Here is a 19,050-nt window from a genome sequence, read left to right as displayed (position 1 = left end):
CAGTATTATACAGTGTAATACAGTGCAGTATTATACAGTGTAATACAGTGCAATACAGTGCAGTATTATACAGTGCAATACAGTATTATACAGTGCAGTACAGTATTATACAGTGCAGTACAGTATTATACAGTATAATGCAGTGCAGTACCTGGTAGTGTAGGTGTCTGAAGCTCACTGAGGTGCAGTTGAAAAGGAGGGGGCGGAGCCAGCCGTGTTGCTCGTCACAGTGACGTATAGCTGTACCTGAGGATAGGGCGGAGTCAGAGAGATGACGTGCTTCTGATTGGTCTGTTTGAACACTTTAAAAATAGGATAACACAGCAGAACACTTTGTTACCCGTGGAGCCTTGGGGACATCTCACAGCTGCAGTTTGATTAAACTGAGTCCTTGGCCACCAGAGTCCAGATTCAAACACCCTCGGACAGACATCATACACCACTGCAACATATGAGGAGGGGCCTGGTGAGCAGGTCGGGAAGGAGGCAGGAAGAGAAAAAGATCATGCAGATTGATCAACATACCCTCACAGCCTCTGGATGTGATCTCAGCGTACGGGTTGTCGCAGGTGTTGCACTGACGCCCAAAACACCTGTCCTACAGAGACACTGACCGATCTGAGAGTCACAGACCCGAGACTCAGAGCCCAGCTGGAAACAGTCGGAGGGGAGGCAGGAGTCTCCGCCCTCCAGATGGAAATGATTCTCCTGAGAACACAACACAGTACTCTGCTGTAGTGTACAAGTACATACCTCTGAATATATGTATACTTCTGTGTCTCAGTACCTTACAGCTGCACTCTCCTGTAGTTTTGTTACAGTCTCTGTTGAATCCTTTAGAAGTATCACAGGTACAAGGACCACAGACTGGACCCCCCCACCAGCCTCGAGCACACGGCACTTGTGATCTAAAATCCACAGAAAACAATTAAAACTGATCAATACTGACATTGATCATATATCCAGGTCACACACACCTGATGATCTCATATGGTCATATGTCTGTATGATCTGACCTACCTGTGCTGACAGTAGTCTCCATGGTAACCGTCTCCACAGTGACAGCAGTATCCACGGCGGGAGCTCGGCTGGTGGACACAGGTGGAGTTGTGCTGACAGGGGTTTAAGAGACAAACATCCACACAGTTCCTCCCAAAGAATCCTGGGGGGAAAAAAAAGGACTTACTTGATCCGTGTCAAGTACCTCATCAATCAATATGTTCACCAATAAGCAGGCTGGTAATAATCACCTGGTTGGCAGGTGCAAGTGTGATGTTCCCAGAGGTCTTTGCAGTGACTGTGTGGCGGACAGACACCATTGCTGCAGGAGTCGATGACATCACATCCATTCCCCACACCGACCATCTGACTCCCCCGCAGGTTATCAATTGCCAGCTTCATGGACGTCTCTCCCATCCTCACACCCTGAGGACGTATTGATCAGTGATCAGATCTAACCTCCAATGATTATTACAACGTTTGGTTCATTCTTTTAGGAATTAAAACGAAATGTGAAACGAGTCCAGAATTCCAAAAAGCTCATTGAGTTCATAAAGTTCAACTTCCTGTATTATTATGTATATATTTACTGCAATGAAACAGGCAGAGGGGGAAGTAACGAAGTACAAATACTACATATTAGAACCTGTACTTTTACACTTTTATTTAAGTAAAGGATGTGTACTTTTGCCTCCTCTGGAAACAGGTGAGGGTCTCACCTGGATGCAGCCTCTCCATCCGTTCACCACCAAGCCGTTCTTCATAAGTCCTCCAACAAACAGACTTTTTAGTCTGAGGCCTGGCAGCTCGTTACCAATCTCCACTGATGCCTGCACAACAGGCAACAGTAAAAACTGTGATGACGTCATCGGGAATCCTTTAATTTATTTTTAATTCAACAGCAAACAGAACATCTGTGTGGTCTTACACTGATTTTAATCCACAGGGAACCTGTCTGAAGCCACTACTCATTTGAGTGTTTTAGCGTAACAAACCATATAGAAAGGGTTTATAAGTTGTTGGAGCCAGAGTCTGTACAGTAGTGAATGGATTAGCCACCAGGGGGAAATAGAGAGGGTCTGGAATCACTGTTGGTGAGCTGTCATGTCATCCACCTTTATAAATGTTAATGGTTGTAACTAATTGCTTTATTAATAGTTAAACTTTTGGTTATTAGGTTGGTATTTTCTCTTCTTCAACAGGAGACTCTTTTTAGCTCTTTTATTCATAATAAAGTATCTCCTTCAGGTTGTTTTTATTGAAACAGAGCAGTTAGGTGCACCTGGTGTCTCAGTGAGTCTTGTTTCTCCTGTAGAGAATTTATAGCAGATTGTAAATAAGTGACGTCTGTAACAGAGTTTTCAGTCTTTGTACCTGAAACAAGCCGTAGTCCAAAGACACCTCAGCCATGTATTTGATGTCCTTTCCATCTTTGCTGCTCTTCAGTTCCATCAGGACATGATGCCACTCTCCGTCATCGACTCGAGTCTGATGAAAGTCCAGCAGAGCAACTTCCTTCACACCTGCAAACACCTGGAAACTCAGGTGACTGCTGCTGACCTGGACAAGGACAGGTAGACTGGTTATTAAGCCTCAAGAGAAGAAGCTATTCCCCTGAGCACACACTGTCAAAGGTTTATTATGTAACGTCCATTAAACTGTAGTTAACAGTGCCACCAGTGGCCGTTAAGTGAACTGCAGTCAACATTGTTAAATCCGTCAGTTGTTAAATCAACACGTTTGTCAGAATACACAAGTTAGTATCATGGATCACGTTAGCTGGGGAAGCTAACTCAGATAGTATTTTGCAATAACTTTAGTGAGTAGACAAGCTAACGTCAGCTGCAACAATACTGAATAATGTTATCTGGCACCCGCCACCCGGGTTGCCGGGTTGCCAGGTTGCCGGCAGGGGCGGCTGTGGCTCAGAGGCAGAGTGGGTCGTCCCCCATTCGGAAGGTTGTTGGTTCGATCCCCGGCTCCTCCTGCCACATGTCGCAGGTGCATGTGAATTTGTATGAATGTGTTTTTTGTTTCTGTTCGATGGACTTGCCATCACTGTGTGAATGTGTGGTTTGAAAGGGTGGATGTGGCACACGTCAGTGTAAACAGTACTTTGGAGGTGGTCGGAAGACTAGAAAGCGCCTAACAAGTAGAATGCTCCACTTTACAACTTACCATTACAAAGAAAAAAAAAAAAAAAACTAACTAACCCTAATGAAATCTGCACCCTCATCCCACATAGAAACCAACAATAATCCCAGGGCAGCAGATGAAGTCACTCACTTTCACCTCATTTTCTGATAAAAAGTCATTCATACATGAAATAATTTATGATCACAATGCTGAAAAATGGAACCTTCAACAGTAAAGTTTAGAAAAACGGGGAAAAAGGACGACAGTTTCAGTTAAATCGTCTTCCTCACCAGCAGATGAATCCTTGGCCTGATTCTCCAGCGTCAGGCCTTCAGCATGGAGATTCCAGGCTCTGGTGTCTCGTCCTGAACATTAAGACCCGCGTACCATTGCCTTTTAAACGCTTGGATGGTCCACATCGTGGCTCCATCCACACACAACGCCTCGCCGTTTAAAACTTCAGGAGGGGATTGCCATGACTGTTTGGAAACAGTGACTGAGTCAGACAGCCCAACCAGTTGAGGGGTTTGAACAACAATCACACCTTGAACTCACCTTTTCACAGTTCTTTCCTCCGAAAGCAAGCGCGGACACTGACAGGCTGGTAAGAACTCCACTTTTCACCACAAACTCCTCCATTTCAGACACCAACGTTTTCTGCAGAAATCCTGCCTTCACCATAACAACCTGAGGGTCAGTATTAAAGGAGAAGAAACTGTGCATCTTGTCCACCCAGAGCCCTGCATGAACTCTTCCTTTGCGTGCGATTTTCTAACTGTTACCAGGCCTGGCTTTCCTGCAAGCATCTGACTGCTTCACAAAGAGGATTTAATTGCTTTTCTCCTCCCCCAGGTGAGATGATGTTATTTTACTTGTTCAAGTAAACGCCTCAGGGAAATGCTATCCATTATGTCAGACTTTATTTTTGCTTGCTGACCTCTTTATATTTAAGAATTATTTTAACTTTGTGCCCAGGATAGGCATTTCAGACATGCAGTCAATACCTGCATGGTGCCATTGTGGCAATGAACTCGGAACCATGTCCAATCCTGCTGTCGGTCGGATGTTCAGATCTTAATTGCCCAAGCCCCTCAAAGTCTCGACTCCCAACAGAAAATTCCTTGGCAGATCCGGAACGGCCACCGAGTAGCGCGGTCCAGTCAGATCCAACGACCTGCAAGGACCAAGGACCAATTGCATACATATCTGATAACTTACTGTGATGACCCCTCCCGGCCTCTTGGTTGGTTCTAGGGTTCTTTTCGCCTTTAATTAGGAAGACGGCAGGAGTGGCAAGTTTATAGGAGTGGCAGAGGTGCCATTAGCATTGGGTACACCTGCTGGTGCCCCCTGCATTGGTTGCTCTTTATAACATGGCTGATTGTTGTTGATTCATTTCTCACTCTCTCTTCTTCCCGTAGCAGGTTTCTTTGGTTTTTGTTTGGCTGTCTTTGGTTTTCGGCAGATATGCATTTACCTTATTTCCACACACTTCACCCATGTCCACACACACACACTCACTACACTACTGCACCTCACTGACGCACATATACATATTATGATTTGTGACCGTGAATATAGTTCTAATTAAACTTCCTTTTTTGGGGCCGCCTGGTTAGCTCAGTTCGGTAGAACGCTAGGCGACCCGATATACCACAGGCGCATGTCATCCCGCCTCTTCTCTTGCCCCCCTTTCCTGTCTCTCTCCAGCTATCTCTGTCAAATAAAGGCATAAAGGCCAAAAAAAAAATACTTAAAAAAAAACATATTTTTGTTTAAAACATTTAAATTATCTGTGTGGTCTCCCTCCTTTGTCATAACCCTAGAGCAGGTTCATGACAAAGTGGGGCTTGTCAAAAACTAAATAGTTTGGTAGTTAATTGTTTTGCTTAGTTTGTTGTAGTAGTGGCAATTGGATTTTTGACTTTCCTGATGTTTAACATTTTGGAAATGTTTATTTTGGTGCCATTTGTTAACTTGGGTAAATTGTTTTGAGAGACACAGGAGTCAAACATACTTTTGTTTGTAAGTCGGTTCTGCCTTTCTCCTCAGATTCAGCCACTGGAGATTTTGTTTTGATGCTAGGTATGGGTCTGACACTTATCCATGTGCCACTGCATAAAATAAATCTAGGTTGCGGGTTGGTCACTGGGGAGGTGGCAGTTGGAGTGTGCCCAGAATTTCCTGTGGATGGGGTGGATATAGTCCTTGGAAATGACTTGGCGGGAAATAGAGTTTGGGCTGACACCCCGGTAGCTAATGTGGTCACTCAGATTCCTGAACCATTTTCTTTAGTGTCGGATGAAGATTTGTAACTGTGAATATTGTTTAATTAAGGTCTCCCTCCTTTGTCATAATACTAGAGCAGGTTCATGACACTTACACATAGATCAAACTATTTATATAAATATATATTAATATACATCTGTATATGTATTGTCTGAGTTATTTGTTGTTATGATATTTTTGTCAAGAGGAATTTATTTTACTGCAAACTAAATCTACCTACAGGAACAAATAACGTACCTTGACCTTTGACCTAGAAACTCTGCCGATGTAAAACACAAAGAAGCAGCGTCTGAATGAGGTCACTGACATTTACATAACAATACACACTCACACTCACACTCACTTTTTCAGTCCTGTCTGAGCTCTCTGAGCTGCACATGAATAGTTTCTGATCCGGCTGCCAAAACGAATCGCCACCTCCACATCACAATCGTCAACGGCAATTACTGCCACCTTCTCAGCAGACGGCCCGAGAGGAACCCTGACACCCCTGACACTGGGCTGAGAGAGAGAGAGAGAGAGAGAGAGTGAGAGTGAGGAGTCAATAGTTCAATAATAAGACAAATAGGATTTTATCAGAATCCTTCTTGTTGATCTGAAGATTTCAGAGACAAATACTGAAACTGTACGTAGACGACTTCCTGTTAGGAGTCAGCAGGTGGGTTTCTTTATTATAAGATTCGTATTACAGTAAAGATAATTCAATACATTCATGTAAACCAGTTGTCTTCTATTTTGGTTTAAAGGTTCCATATTTGAGATTGTGAATCCTGTTCTGCCTCTATAATAATCTGTGTGTGAGTGCAGTGAGTGAACGGGTTGTAGCGTAGCTTTGTTCGTCTGCTGCCTGTGGACTGATTTCTGTGTGTTTCTATGTAGGGTCCCAAGTGTCTTCTCTCTCCGCTTCCCTACAGTTTAAACAGTGTGCAACACTAGCTAATGTTAGCTTATAAATGGAGTCCGCTAACGTCTACAAACAACCGACACCCACCACAACACAGAGTCCAACACAGAGTCCAACACAGAGTCCACAACACAGAGTCCACAACACAAGGCAGGTCCAAAGTCAAAGCTAAACTACTGCTTAAATCTTTGTTTGGAATCAGTATTGCTGAATTGCTGCTTCTTAGCTGTATAACGTTAGCTTGATTGCTAACAAATTGCTCAATAGGTAACATTGCAAAATACTGTCAGCAAACTTTATCCAGACTCCAAGGGCTGATATGGTTGTTTTGCCATTTACAGGTTACTTTATCGGCTGGTGTTGCTGTATTATGTTATTCAGCGTGGCAGGTTTGCAGCTGGCTGGCTAACTTCAGCTTGCTCTCTAACGTTATCACTGGCAAAATACTATAGTGGATATGTTAGTTGTGCTCTGGTGTCTGCAGGGTCAGCGGGTGATCTGCCAGATCAGCAGGTGTTTTTTAGAAAGCACTGGGGGTGGTGATGAGACCTTCACCACATCCCACAGCAGCAGCCCTGACACGCTAATGATGTTTTCCTTCTTCCTGTCAGTGAAGGACAAAAATTTCCCAATGGACACTAAAAGCTTGAACACAGAATATACATCCTGGTATTTCCTGGGAATTCAAAACAAAATCTGCCCCAGTTTCACTTGCAACCAAATACTGGTTTGTCTGTGACCACAGTAAAAGGTTGGACTTTAACAAAAGTCAGGTCTCAGTCACAGTTGAGCTTTAGCACCCAGTGTTGGTTTGACTTAAATACAGACTATCAGCTGTTGTAGCTTAAGTACTGACCTTGTTGTAGCGTAAGTACTGACCTTGTTGTAGCGTAAGTACTGACCTTGTTGTAGTGTAAGTACTGACCTTGTTGTAGTAGTGCAGGTGAACTGTGTGCCACTCTCCGTCACTGACTCCGCCCACCACAAACGTCTCCACAGAGGTCCTGTTTTCACCTACACAGAGAAATATAATTTTAATTTTAGCTAACCTGCACTGGCCCGCAGTAGGCTTGATTTTAAAGTGTTATTATATTATTATTATGTAGTATTTTTGAAAACGTAACGTTAAAGGTCTTGTGTGTGTACCACTGAATGTACTGACAACTATCACTGAACTGACTTTGATACTGACATCTCCCAAGTGTATTTACTGCTTGCAGGTTTATCGAGTGCAACACAGGAAGAAGTGAGTACTTCAGTGAGAACTTCACACATTAAATATCAAAATCACAATCGGTCTCTGGACCATTTTTCATTTGCTGACTCAAGGGAAGCTGCAGATTCAGCAGATAATTCACTATCAGACACACCCAACACACTGTCAGCTTACTTTTTTGACGTAAATATTGATTATATTGGCTTTAATATTTTAATAAAGGTTAATCACAAATTTTTCATCTGTTAGGTGAAAATTAATGCTTTACTTTTTATTGAGGTAATTTAGCCATTGTGTCCTCAATGTCCTCAGAGACTTAAATGAAACTGAATTCATTTGAATAACTAATGATAAGCAGCTGAATAAAACCGATCTCCAGAACCGAAGATGAAGGTGATGAAGAAGAATTTCTACCTGCAGAGAAGCTGAGCTGAATCTGTTCGTCGATGATCTCCACAGCAATGAAGTCGTGTTTCTGATTGAATCGTCCATTATACAACAGCAGAGCGTTTCTGTCTCTGGTCACAAACCTGACACAATATGACGACATGTAACAGAACAAATACTGCATGTCTGTCCATCCTGGGGAAAAATGAATCAAGGCTCTGATTCTGGGCTATGTAATATATACCATCACATATAGAATTCATAATTCATACATCAACAATGTACCATAACTACGGAAGCTGAGAACGGCCATGGATTTTTTTTTTATGCACTGTTATCTTGGGATAACGACTTATTAATTTGTTATCTCGAGATAACAAAGTTTGTTTTCTCAAGATAACGAATGAATTAATAATGTGTTCATCTTGACTTTAAACTAATGCGCTGCCACGAATGGCCGTTCGTGGCCTGATGGGTGATTTGTATACGGCATAGTACAGTCTGGACACTGACTCAAATCAGCTCAGTGAACATAAATGACAGGAAGTGAAACAGTTCTGCTGAGTTCAGGAAGAGAAGGAATTTGGAAAGAAAGAGATAAAAGGATGTAGTGAAGGTCTGCAGTCAGAGGTTAGACAGCAGACTGCATAGAAACAGGAAATCAGGACAGAACCACATAACTTCCTGTCACCTCTATTTAACACATCACATCACTTCCTGTTTTGAATATAATAAACCACTGCAGCTTTGATTTTATTAAACTCGACCAGAATGGATTCATAAAATCATATTCACAACTAAATCATTGATCATTTGACCCTTTCTATATCCCGCCCCTAAGTTAGTTATAAATGTAGTTAGCTAGCTTGTTAGCCAACATTACCTAACTTAAGACTATATACATGTCTCTTTTATCTTTTAAAGGGGTGGAACGAGGAAGGGTCAATTATTCAATCAACAATGAATCTGCAACACACACCTGAAGGACAGGTGGAAGTGGAATCTTTGTCTCAGGCCTCTGTAGGTGACGAAGGATCGTCTTGTGAAGCTTCGACTCGTCTCTTCACAGTACGCCGTCTGAAAGTCTCCGTCGGGACATCGACACATGAACCCACCTACCTGCAGGTTAACACACCTGCCACCATTCTTACACACACCTGAGACACAGCGTCCAGACCCAGAGTCCACCTCACAGCGCTCACCTGGACAGAGACAAAAGATTAAACAGAAGTCCAGAGAGACATTTCCCTCCATAGACAGATGTATCAGACTGACCGCTGTATCTCTGAGGACACTGGCAGTTGAATCCTCCCTCTGTATGGTGACACGTTCCTCCATTCAAACACGGCGAGGAGTAACACAGGTTGATCTCTGTCTCACAGTTGTCTCCGGTGAAACCTGGAGGGCAGCGACACCTCAGCCCCCCGACTGGCTGGATGGATCTGAAGAGCAGCGTGTTGGATGCCGCGAACGCCACCGTACTGTGGAACCTCAGCACCGACACGCACTTCATGTAGTTCTCACAGGGCTCGCGCAGACAGATGTTATCGTCAAACGGCAGCACATTCTGATTGGACAGCAGCGCCAACAGGGTCCGGTTCAGGTAGATCTGCTCCTGCAGTGCCTCAGAGGACAAGAAACCACCTCCCAGTGCATTGTGGTCCTCAGATGGCAGCAGGATAGAAAGCGTCACGTTTAGGACGTTTCCCTCCACCGAGGAGTCATTCTGGATGTTAAAGAGGAAGACGTGGTCTCGGTGGGTGGAGAGGACGCTGGCCACAGCATCCACAAACAGAGACAACAGAGGGGACAGGAAGCGCTGTAGAGACATGTCATCCAACCTGACGGTGACGCTGTTGGTCAACATGTCGTCAGTGATGATGGAGATACGCAGCAAGCAGACGGCCATCACCTGGTGGACACCATCTGAGGACGGAAGACAAGAGTATAAAGTCTTGACAGGGGACAGACACCCTCACAACATCCACCAGCAACAGAGCTGAACATGTAAAATTTGTCCTGAAGTTGGGGCTAGAGGAAAGGTCATGAGGTCATTTTTTAAAAAGTTCAATGTGTGTGAAGTGATTTTAAACTCAGAAAAAAACAAAATTCTTGTACTTGGCCCCAAAAACCTCAGAGACTCACTGTCTAAAGATATAGTTACTCTAGATGGCATTACTTTGGCCTCTAGCACCACTGTCAGGAATCTTGGAGTTATCTTTGATCAGGATTTGTCATTTAATTCCCACATAAAGCAGACCTCCCGTACTCTCATTACCGCTCCTAGAACCACTTTGCCGTTCTCTGGAAATGCCGAGGGGCTTTACTTGTGGTTCGTGATAGGTCCAAAAAGGTAGAAACAGGAGGCAGAGCCTTCAGGTTACCAAGGGCTCCTCTCCGTGGAACCAAGCCTTCCAGGTGCTGGTCTTCGGGAGCAAACACACCCTCGTCCACATTTTAAGAGTAGGGCCTTGTAAACGTTCCTTCTTTTGATAAAGTTAAGTTAGGGCTGGTCAGGTGGGTCCTTGCTTACGCATCCCTATTGAGTATTGCTGCTAGTGTAGGCCTAGACTATCGGGGATTGTTCCCACTGCATGCACTGGGAGTTCCTCTCTTTCCTTCTCGCCTCTCCTTTCTGCACGCATCATGGTTCCCACACGGGTCACATGGCGGATGTTACTAACTTTCATTTGCTTGCCCTTTTTGGACGTCCCTTGCTGCTTCTCTGCATCTTGCAGTTCTGCGATACGGATCTTCGGTGGCAGCCTCTGCCGCCACATGTTGGTTCCTTTTTGCACTCCCATTCGCCTCGAATACTTACTGCGATATTTATTTTCTGACTGTATTATTGGACTTTACTCATCGGTATTATTCACTCACTAGACTCACGTGGTTATTACTGATCAAACCACTGACTCATTGTGTCCCCCCATGTGGTTGGGTTGCTCGTCGCCAGTCATCTTTGTCATCGTTCAGTCATCAAGTCCCGTACTATAGTTGGTTGGCTGGACGTGGGTTGTTGCTGTGTACCTGCATGGTCTGTCTGTCTGGTCCTCGGTCTGTACTTGTGCTGTCTGCTCTGTCTGTCGTCTCTCTCTTTTTGCTCTCTCTTCTCCTCTCCTCTCTCACCCAACCTGTCCGAGGCCAGACGACACCCACCTACCGAGGCCGACCCACCAGGGGTCGTGTCCTAGGTCTTCTGCCTCTTAAAAGGCAGGTTTGTTTCCTGTGCCGCCCCGCTTGGCCCCAAGCGCTTCGCTCATTGGTGGTACACCTCCCTCCCTGGTCGCTCCGTTCAAATAACATGTTATAAGCGAGTTCGGGGTCTGACCTGCTCCTATTTGAAAAACGTTGGTCCTGGGAGATAACCTTCTGTTACTGAATCTGGCGTATACCAACATGAAGAATTCTTAACTGTTGGGAATCTAAACTGAACTTGCAACTCCATTTCCCAAACTCAGCAGACTGGGGAAAGCAGTACTGAACAACTCTTCTCTGGTGACGTCACTAGCAAACCTGAAGCCACCGCGTGCACATTCAATTCGCAATTCAGTTCTGGTATTTCAGGTCTCGGACCGAGACTCCTGTATAGCATTACTTACAGGAACCCAACGCAGGTTTCCCACCATTCACAATGTTTTTCGGTGCAAGCGGAACTGTTGGTTCGACGGGCGGCAAGAAAAAAACGTCCTTGTTAACGAGACACAGAAAACCGTCGGGACGCGACCCCTCTCTAGTGGCGTTGGGCTCTGTCCTGCCTCGACCCAGTTCGGCTTTCGCTGACGAGAGGACTGGATGGCAGGACACGAGGAGAGAGAGACAGAGGAGAGAGGGAGAGCGAGACGAGATAGATAGGACAGAGGACACGACGCGAGAGGAAAAGAGACAGGAGCACAGAGGAGAGGAACAGAGACGACAAGCAAAACGCGGAAGCGAACGGATGCATGAAATTTGTTTATTACTTGATCTAGGTCATTATTCATCAGGATTACCAAGGCAGGGGTTGTGGCTGGTGGCTCAGAGGCAGAGCGGGTTGCTCCCCTAATCGCCTAGAAGGTCGTTGGTTCGATCCCCGGCTCCTCCTGGCCACGTGCGTCGAAGTATGCCTCTGAGCCAAAGTTACTGAACCCCAATTTGGCCACTCCTGGATGCACTACGGCATTGCGGGTGGCTGGTGAATGTGTGACTGGAATGAGCTTAGTTTCCTGTCTCGATGGGCTTTGCGATCACTGGGAGTGGAGATGTGGTGTGAAAGGGGCACATAGTGTAAAAAGCGCTTTGAGTGGTCGGAAGACTAGAAAGGCGCTATACAAGTACAGGTCCATTTACCAAGACTGCTGACTGGTAGAATAAACAGACACACAATCCACATTCTTTCATCTAATTTCTGTGCTAGCTGTGATGAACAGGACTGTGATGCATGACAGAAACCTGCAGGTTGAACTGATTATTTTTATCCTGTTACACACAGGGGCCCTCGCTCAGTCGACCAAGGTCATACTCAGTGTTGAAAACTACCAGGCAAATTTCCAGAGGCTATATTAATCATCCAGGAGTGACATGCTGCTATTTTATGGCCTCCATTTCAGATTTATGAAGCTATGTTTTCAGCGTCTTAGCTGCACAAAAAGTAAGTAAGGTTACAATGATGGATGAAAAAGAAGACTGAAGAATGAAGAGTGCCCTCATGAAGCTTATAAAAGTGTAGGACTGTATCCCTGCAATTAGCCAGTGTAACATGGCCAGAAGAAAATATTTTGTGTTGCCACTGGGCAAGGGAGTATGGTCAGCTGTAGCACTGTATTTGTGCATTGTTTTGGTCTGAGATGCTGGTGCCACATCTAGTAGCAGTGAACTTCATATATATGACTACCATGAAGCTAACAGACATGTGAACAAAGATGTTATTTGAAGACTAACACTGGGTTTTAACTCTAATATTTTGTGGTTAACCTTGTGTAAACCCGCTTTTGTCCCCAAATGGGAGGTGATATTTAGGTTATCTATGCTAATAATAAGCTAAATATTAGTACAACAACAATACCAAGTAGATTGTAGCCGTGCTGAGACCTTGCTGATGAAACAAGAACATGAAATACTTACCAACAGCTCCAGACCAGGGTGTGTGGACTCGGCCCTGTTCTAGTTCCTCTGCAGGAGACCAGGAGGTATGCCTGAGGACACCCTTGAGATCTGTCTGAACTTCTTTATTCTCATCCTCAGAAAACACATCTTCCACCAGTGTCAGCAACGATGCCACCACCCACAGCATCACCTGACAATATCAAGGTGCACATACTGAGGTCAGCAGGCTGGCTGGTTGGATGGAGGGAAGCTGAAAGATTCACTGATTTATTTGCACTTAATCGTAAAAAGGACAGAAACCCGATTCAGTGGTACTTTTGGACAGAAGTATGGCTGCCAAGCATAAAACAAAAAAAAAAAGCAAAAAACAGAGGTAGCTACATTTCTTGGCATGTTATCAATGTCAGTATCACAATGTACTTGCACACTTGCATGAGATACTAACAAAACAAGGACTCCCTCTTGAAAACATAGTGCTACTGGTGGTAAAAACAATCCAATGGGAACCATATTTCACTAGATAGCTGGTAGCACCAGTTAGATGAAAACTCAAGCAATCATTAGGTTTCATCACCATGAGACCACTTTAAAATAACATCTTCAGGATCATTTTGATGATGAGTTGTAATAGGTTAAATGGTGCTCTGTTATTCCCACTCTGTGCCCCGTACGCCTCTTCTTGCACTGTAACCTGGGTTGACTGGCTCTCTTGTCACACACTAGTGATGGGAATTCCGGTTCTTTTTAGTGAGCCACATTATTTGGCTCAGCTCACCAAGAAGAGCTGGCTCTTTCGGCTCCCAAATGGCTCTTCATTTTACCACTTATACCTTTTATAATTCAGCCAAATTTAGCGTTGTTTTGACTTATGATTTGTATGTGTACACATATATCACTTAAATTATTCAATACGTCCTTTATAATGAAGTATTCAAAAGTAAAAATTACATTTTCTAATATCAATAAATTGCTGTAGCCAATTGTTTTCATTCCATTTACAGATCCTTGTAACTCTCTGAAACCACCCAATGAATGGACTAACTTGCTTGTAGAACCACTCTGCTACACAAAGCAGATAGAAAACCTGTTAAAGATTTAAGCATAATTTTTTTTAAAAGGAACACTTTGCTTTGTTAATGCCCATGCCCTGGACAAAATAAAAGCCGCCCCAACTGCATGCATGGAGCACCCTGTAGCATGAGAGTCAATCCATATCATTCTGGCCTTTTATACTAAACCCATAGAAAAAAAAAAAAAAAACGGCGTGCGAATGGGAACCAGCTCATTCGCAACCGACACATCACTATCACGCACCCTTATCTATGTTGGATCATATTTTCTGGAATTCTCTGGTGTCCTCTGCCTCAGCCATGACACAGAAAGCTTTACTTGTTGCTAAAGTAACACTAACTGCTTACTTCTAACTGCTGCTATCTGTAATGTTAACTGCCATCAATTGGTTAGTTCAGTTATCTGTGCTGCCAGGACTAGGAGTTTGGAGCACCGGGAGAAGTGTTGGTGTTTACACTGCTAGTAAAGAGCTTTGTACAAGTCAAGGGGAGAATATTTTTCAGGCCTGGGGAGAGGAGTTGCGCCTGTGGTGTTCCAGAATCATAGCCGGGCTAGCGAGCACCATAGCTGGGCTCAGCTGCCTCTGCGGTCATCATGGCAGTGAGACTGAAGCGAGTAACAAAGTGAGACAAGAGTAAATCATTGGCTTTTAGTAGTTGCTTGGTGAAATAAAAGGCTGCAGACAGACAGCAAGTTGGCTTTTTAGTATTTGCATTTAATTCAGTGATATACAGTGTTACATACTTTGTGGAAACTAAAAGGTACCATAGGTAAGCTGATCTATCACCTATCAGCTCTTTGACATGGAAATTTTGTCTGGCTTTAAGCCTATAGAGGCCCTGTCTCCACGGCCTTGTGGGATACCTGCAGCCATCACCTGCACCTCTTTAATTACTTAATTGACACATGACACCTTCTCACCACACAGGTATGGTTAATATTTTAACATCACTTATAAAATTGGTTTCTCTGCATTGTCTAGCAGCAAGGTAAGGGTCAGATCAAATGGGCAATGTAGTGGAAACTGGCCGATGGTGAAACGAATACACCAACAGTCTGCCCGCAAATCCCACTGGCCTACTTCTCATATATTCACACACTCACCTTCCAGTTCTTCAGGTGATGCTGGGTAGTCGACACCTCCTGCCTCCACCAAGTTTTTCCATCTGAAAAGGGAAAATGATAATAATAAAGACAAGCGCTTCATTCAGTAGCCTAACTAACTTTTCTTTTTAAATCCCTTGTCTCTGTCTCTGTCTTTTTGTATTTACCTCTGTCTCTGTCCTTACGTTTTTACCTCTGCCTCTGTCCTTCTGTCTTTACCTCTGTCTCTGTCTCTCTCTTTCTCTCTCTCTCTCTCTTCTCTCTCCTCTCTCTCACGCCAAACTGGTCAAGGCAGACGACCACCCCACCCCTAGAGCCGGGGGTCTGTCCGAGGTTTCTGCCTCCTAAAAGGAAGTTTTTCCTTGCCACCATCGCCAAGTGCTTGCTCATGGTGGGAACTGTTGGGTCTATTTATAAGGAGTATGGTCTAGACCTGCTCTATTTGAAAAGTGTCCTGAGATAACTTCTGTTATGAATTGGCTCTATATAAATAAAATTGAATTCAATTGAATTGAATTGGATGTTTCCACATAGAGGGAGGAATTCCGGCTTTCCTTCACTAACAAGGTATATTTACTTTTGTTAAACCTTTAGAAGAATTTTACTGATGATTCATGCTCTGTTTACCACAGTGCCATTGGCAATGAGAGCACTCAGACAGGATGATACTCTTCACTCTGACAGCATGTAACACAATAATTTTTGGATAAATGCTGCATGGTGTATATAGAGACATGTATTTAACTTTAGAATGTATTATAATAACCAATCTGATTAATGAAGGGAAGTAAATGCTAGTATAAAGCTTAACATTCTCTTTGCAATCTTTTATACAATTCAAAAAAACAAATATAGATAGAATAGATTCTACAAATATTTAAAAAAAACAACAATTCACTGATTTTACATTCAGATCAGTACAATTCCAGTTGGAGTCTGGTTTTTGGTCTTGTGTTGGGGCTCAAGTTTTTCTACTTTCTCAAACTTGTCTAGGTCTCGTATGTGTTTTGTGTGTCTTGCTCTCGGCCACCAGTCTCACCTATTACTTATGCCTGTGTCAGACTGCAGCTGTCTGCACTGTTCTTCACTCATGTCATTTATATGTACTGGTTCACACCACAAGATCACATCACAAACAAAAGGCCAACTCATCAGTCCACCAAACAGATACCCCAACAAATCCAAACTCCTACACTTACAAAAGGGACAACAAAACAAAATATTTTAGGTATTTTGTTTGTGATTGAATTGGGACTGTGTTGTTTCTTTGACGTCAGTGACTGTGTCTTTAGTTCCTAATTAAGCTACCTAATGTAATATTCATTGGTAAGTTTTCCTTAGTGTATGATCACCTGAAAATAAGTTTCCTTAAAGTAAATTCATTACCTTAGAATGAGCTGTTTTTATCTACAGAAGGAGTCCTCTTCTACAGAGTTCACCATGTTGAACCTCCATGTTCTACAGTAGCTTAGAATGGTCAAATCAAACACTGGCTCTAAATAGAGCCTTTAGTTTTTTGCAAGTTTTTTTAAGGTGTTTCACTTGGTTGCAATCTGCAATCTCACCACTAGATGCCTCTAAATATTACACTAGTCCTTTAACTGGCCCCTGTAAAACAACAGCTGGCCCCTGTGGGGCTAGAACTGCCATTTGCCTCATAAAACAAATTCTTGTCTAATGGGTGATGATGATGGCGATCACTCGGACATACTGACACACTGACCCAAGAACAGCAACCTACCCTACCAATGAGATAATCAATCAGTCAGATTTTGGATACTAGGAGTGAATAAACATGTGGAGATTTTTTTTTTGATTTATGTAAAGATTTTAGAATAATGTGGATTGGTGGCAATTTCTGTCATTCCACTAACCAAACTGAGACATTAAAAACAGAGGGTTACATGAAGGTTTGAGTGAGATCATGACGTGATGATAGGACTTGTACATTCACAGCGCAATCACTTGGATTATACCCAGGTGGACACCATGCCATTTTAAAATAGAAATCAGAAAAAAAGGTTAAAACTTTGCACCAATGGACATGACTGACACAAGAGTGATTGAACATAATCTGTGTCCCATTTTAGCAAAATCAACAGTTCAAGAACAGTTACATCATATTGGATGGAGTCTTGCATTTTTAAGCCTTGAACTTGCGAGAGAGCTGGAATCACGTGAGACTCCATCTTACCAGACCTTAAGCTAAGTGCTTGTGTCTGAACACAGTGGTTCAGACCAGTCAGCGCCCTATGAGGAACTACTGGCAGCTACAACATGGGCTACAGGCGTTTTTAATGATAGGTCTATGTGATGTGAGTGAGAAGTAACTGCTCAAAAACAAGAATGGTGTCTGCTAAAAAGGTCAGTACTGATGCTGCTAGCATCAGCTCTATAGTAGTTCTTAATTGAAAGAAGAGCAAACATCACACATCTGTAACATCATATATAATGCATTTGATAATTAATGATAATAATAATTAATGATGAACTTGGCTATTGACCTCCATCTGTATCCTGCTTGCTAATTTCGGACTCTATAAGTTGAGAACTACTAAAACCATTCATTTGGTCTTTGTGACCATCCTCTGTAGACTTCCATTTGGAGAGGGGTGGAAGTTCAGTCGTTTCAATGACCCAACGTTCATAGGCTGATGCATTCTCTGAAATGTGACACAGCATTCATAGTCAGTTCATCAAAGTGTTTACATTTGCTATGTCTGGTAGAAGTCAGGAGGTCTTTCCCGGGAAAAATCCTTTGCCACACAGGAAGTGATACATTTTATGTTTCAGTTTCAGAAGTGCGGGAAAGGGCTTGGCACAAGTAACAATGTCACTTACACAAATTAAACTCATTCAAAATCCACAGAGGAACTGGTAACACATAGTGAATATCAGAGATCTGGGATCCATCCGAAATATTTCATATATCTTATTTTATGAGATGATAAACTAACACAGAGGCTTTGACTCCCTATAATAAAAATAAATTACATTTAGGAGTTCTTAGAGTTAAGAGAGAAATGCAAAGTTTCTGTTCTCTACATGGAACCTGCTAACAACACAGACAGGAGATTTTGTCCATAAATCACCTAAAGGTCCACCAGGATGTAAACAGCAAAGACAGCAAGAGAAAAGTTTGTTGTGCTTCATGTTTCTCAAAATAGCTTAGCCTCTCACTGCTTCCTTCAGTAAAGGAGCCGTGGATGGAGAGTAGAGTTCAGGAGGAGATCTGGATCAGATTACATAACACTGACCGTGTGTGTGTAAATGATAGCGTGCAACAACACACTCATGTGAGCTACTACAGTTTAGAACAGAACAGACCTAGGACACAGATGAGAAAGGTGAAGTGTAGCTTGAACTAGCTTGTTTTCCTGTAGCAGAATAATGACTGTAATGTATGTAATGACAGTAAAAATAGTACAGTTCCACTAGTGACCCCTTGTGATTGTAATGTTGTGAATGTTGAAAGTGTTGGATCAAAGTCTGAGAACTTTTTGCACTTATTAGAGTTCTTCTGGGGCTTTCAGTCACACCTTTTGTCCTTTACAAGAAAAAAAACTGAGACAAAATCATGTTGTTTTATCCTCTGGGGATCATGGATGTGCTCAGCATGGCTGTTTTTGTTAAGATACCTTGCCGCAAGTGGGTGAATCAAGCACTACTAACACTGTTTTAAAATCAAAAATCTGAATCCTCATGCTGTATTACTAACTGGGCAAAACAAGTGGGCAACAGAATCAGGTCCCCCCAGGGGCTTGGAAAAGTCCCAGGTTCACTGCTTAGCAATTCATTTGGGGTAATTCAACATTGTCTAGGAAAATAAAAATATTCAATTCAATTAAATTTTATTTAT

At 43.1% G+C, this 19,050-nt stretch overlaps 2 protein-coding genes across 2 annotated transcripts; both read right to left on the bottom strand.

Annotated features, from left to right (window-relative positions):
- Positions 1–150: 150 nt before the first annotated feature.
- LOC118330705 (cadherin EGF LAG seven-pass G-type receptor 1-like) lies at positions 151–3,490 on the bottom strand. Its single transcript, XM_035665357.1, has 9 exons — positions 3,426–3,490; positions 2,374–2,559; positions 1,719–1,829; positions 1,251–1,425; positions 1,021–1,162; positions 788–908; positions 526–708; positions 341–442; positions 151–246 (listed from the first exon to the last, which is right to left on the bottom strand). Exons 2-8 carry the CDS (start codon positions 2,449–2,451, stop codon positions 362–364), a joined length of 891 nt encoding a protein of 296 aa, XP_035521250.1. The 5' UTR covers positions 2,452–2,559; positions 3,426–3,490; the 3' UTR covers positions 151–246; positions 341–361.
- LOC118330987 (cadherin EGF LAG seven-pass G-type receptor 2-like) lies at positions 3,459–9,955 on the bottom strand. The gene is made up of 7 exons (XM_035665742.1): positions 8,911–9,955; positions 7,959–8,074; positions 7,254–7,342; positions 5,768–5,925; positions 5,662–5,713; positions 3,691–3,822; positions 3,459–3,500 (listed from the first exon to the last, which is right to left on the bottom strand). Exons 1-7 carry the CDS (start codon positions 9,267–9,269, stop codon positions 3,459–3,461), a joined length of 948 nt encoding a protein of 315 aa, XP_035521635.1. The 5' UTR covers positions 9,270–9,955.
- Between the last annotated feature and the right edge of the window lie 9,095 nt (positions 9,956–19,050).

Source organism: Morone saxatilis, unplaced genomic scaffold (genome assembly GCF_004916995.1).
Source record: "Morone saxatilis isolate NCDOM2014 unplaced genomic scaffold, NCSU_SB_2.0 Contig2, whole genome shotgun sequence".
In the NCBI taxonomy this organism is placed as follows: Eukaryota; Metazoa; Chordata; class Actinopteri; family Moronidae; genus Morone; species Morone saxatilis.
This window is presented reverse-complemented; position numbering and strand designations above follow the sequence as displayed.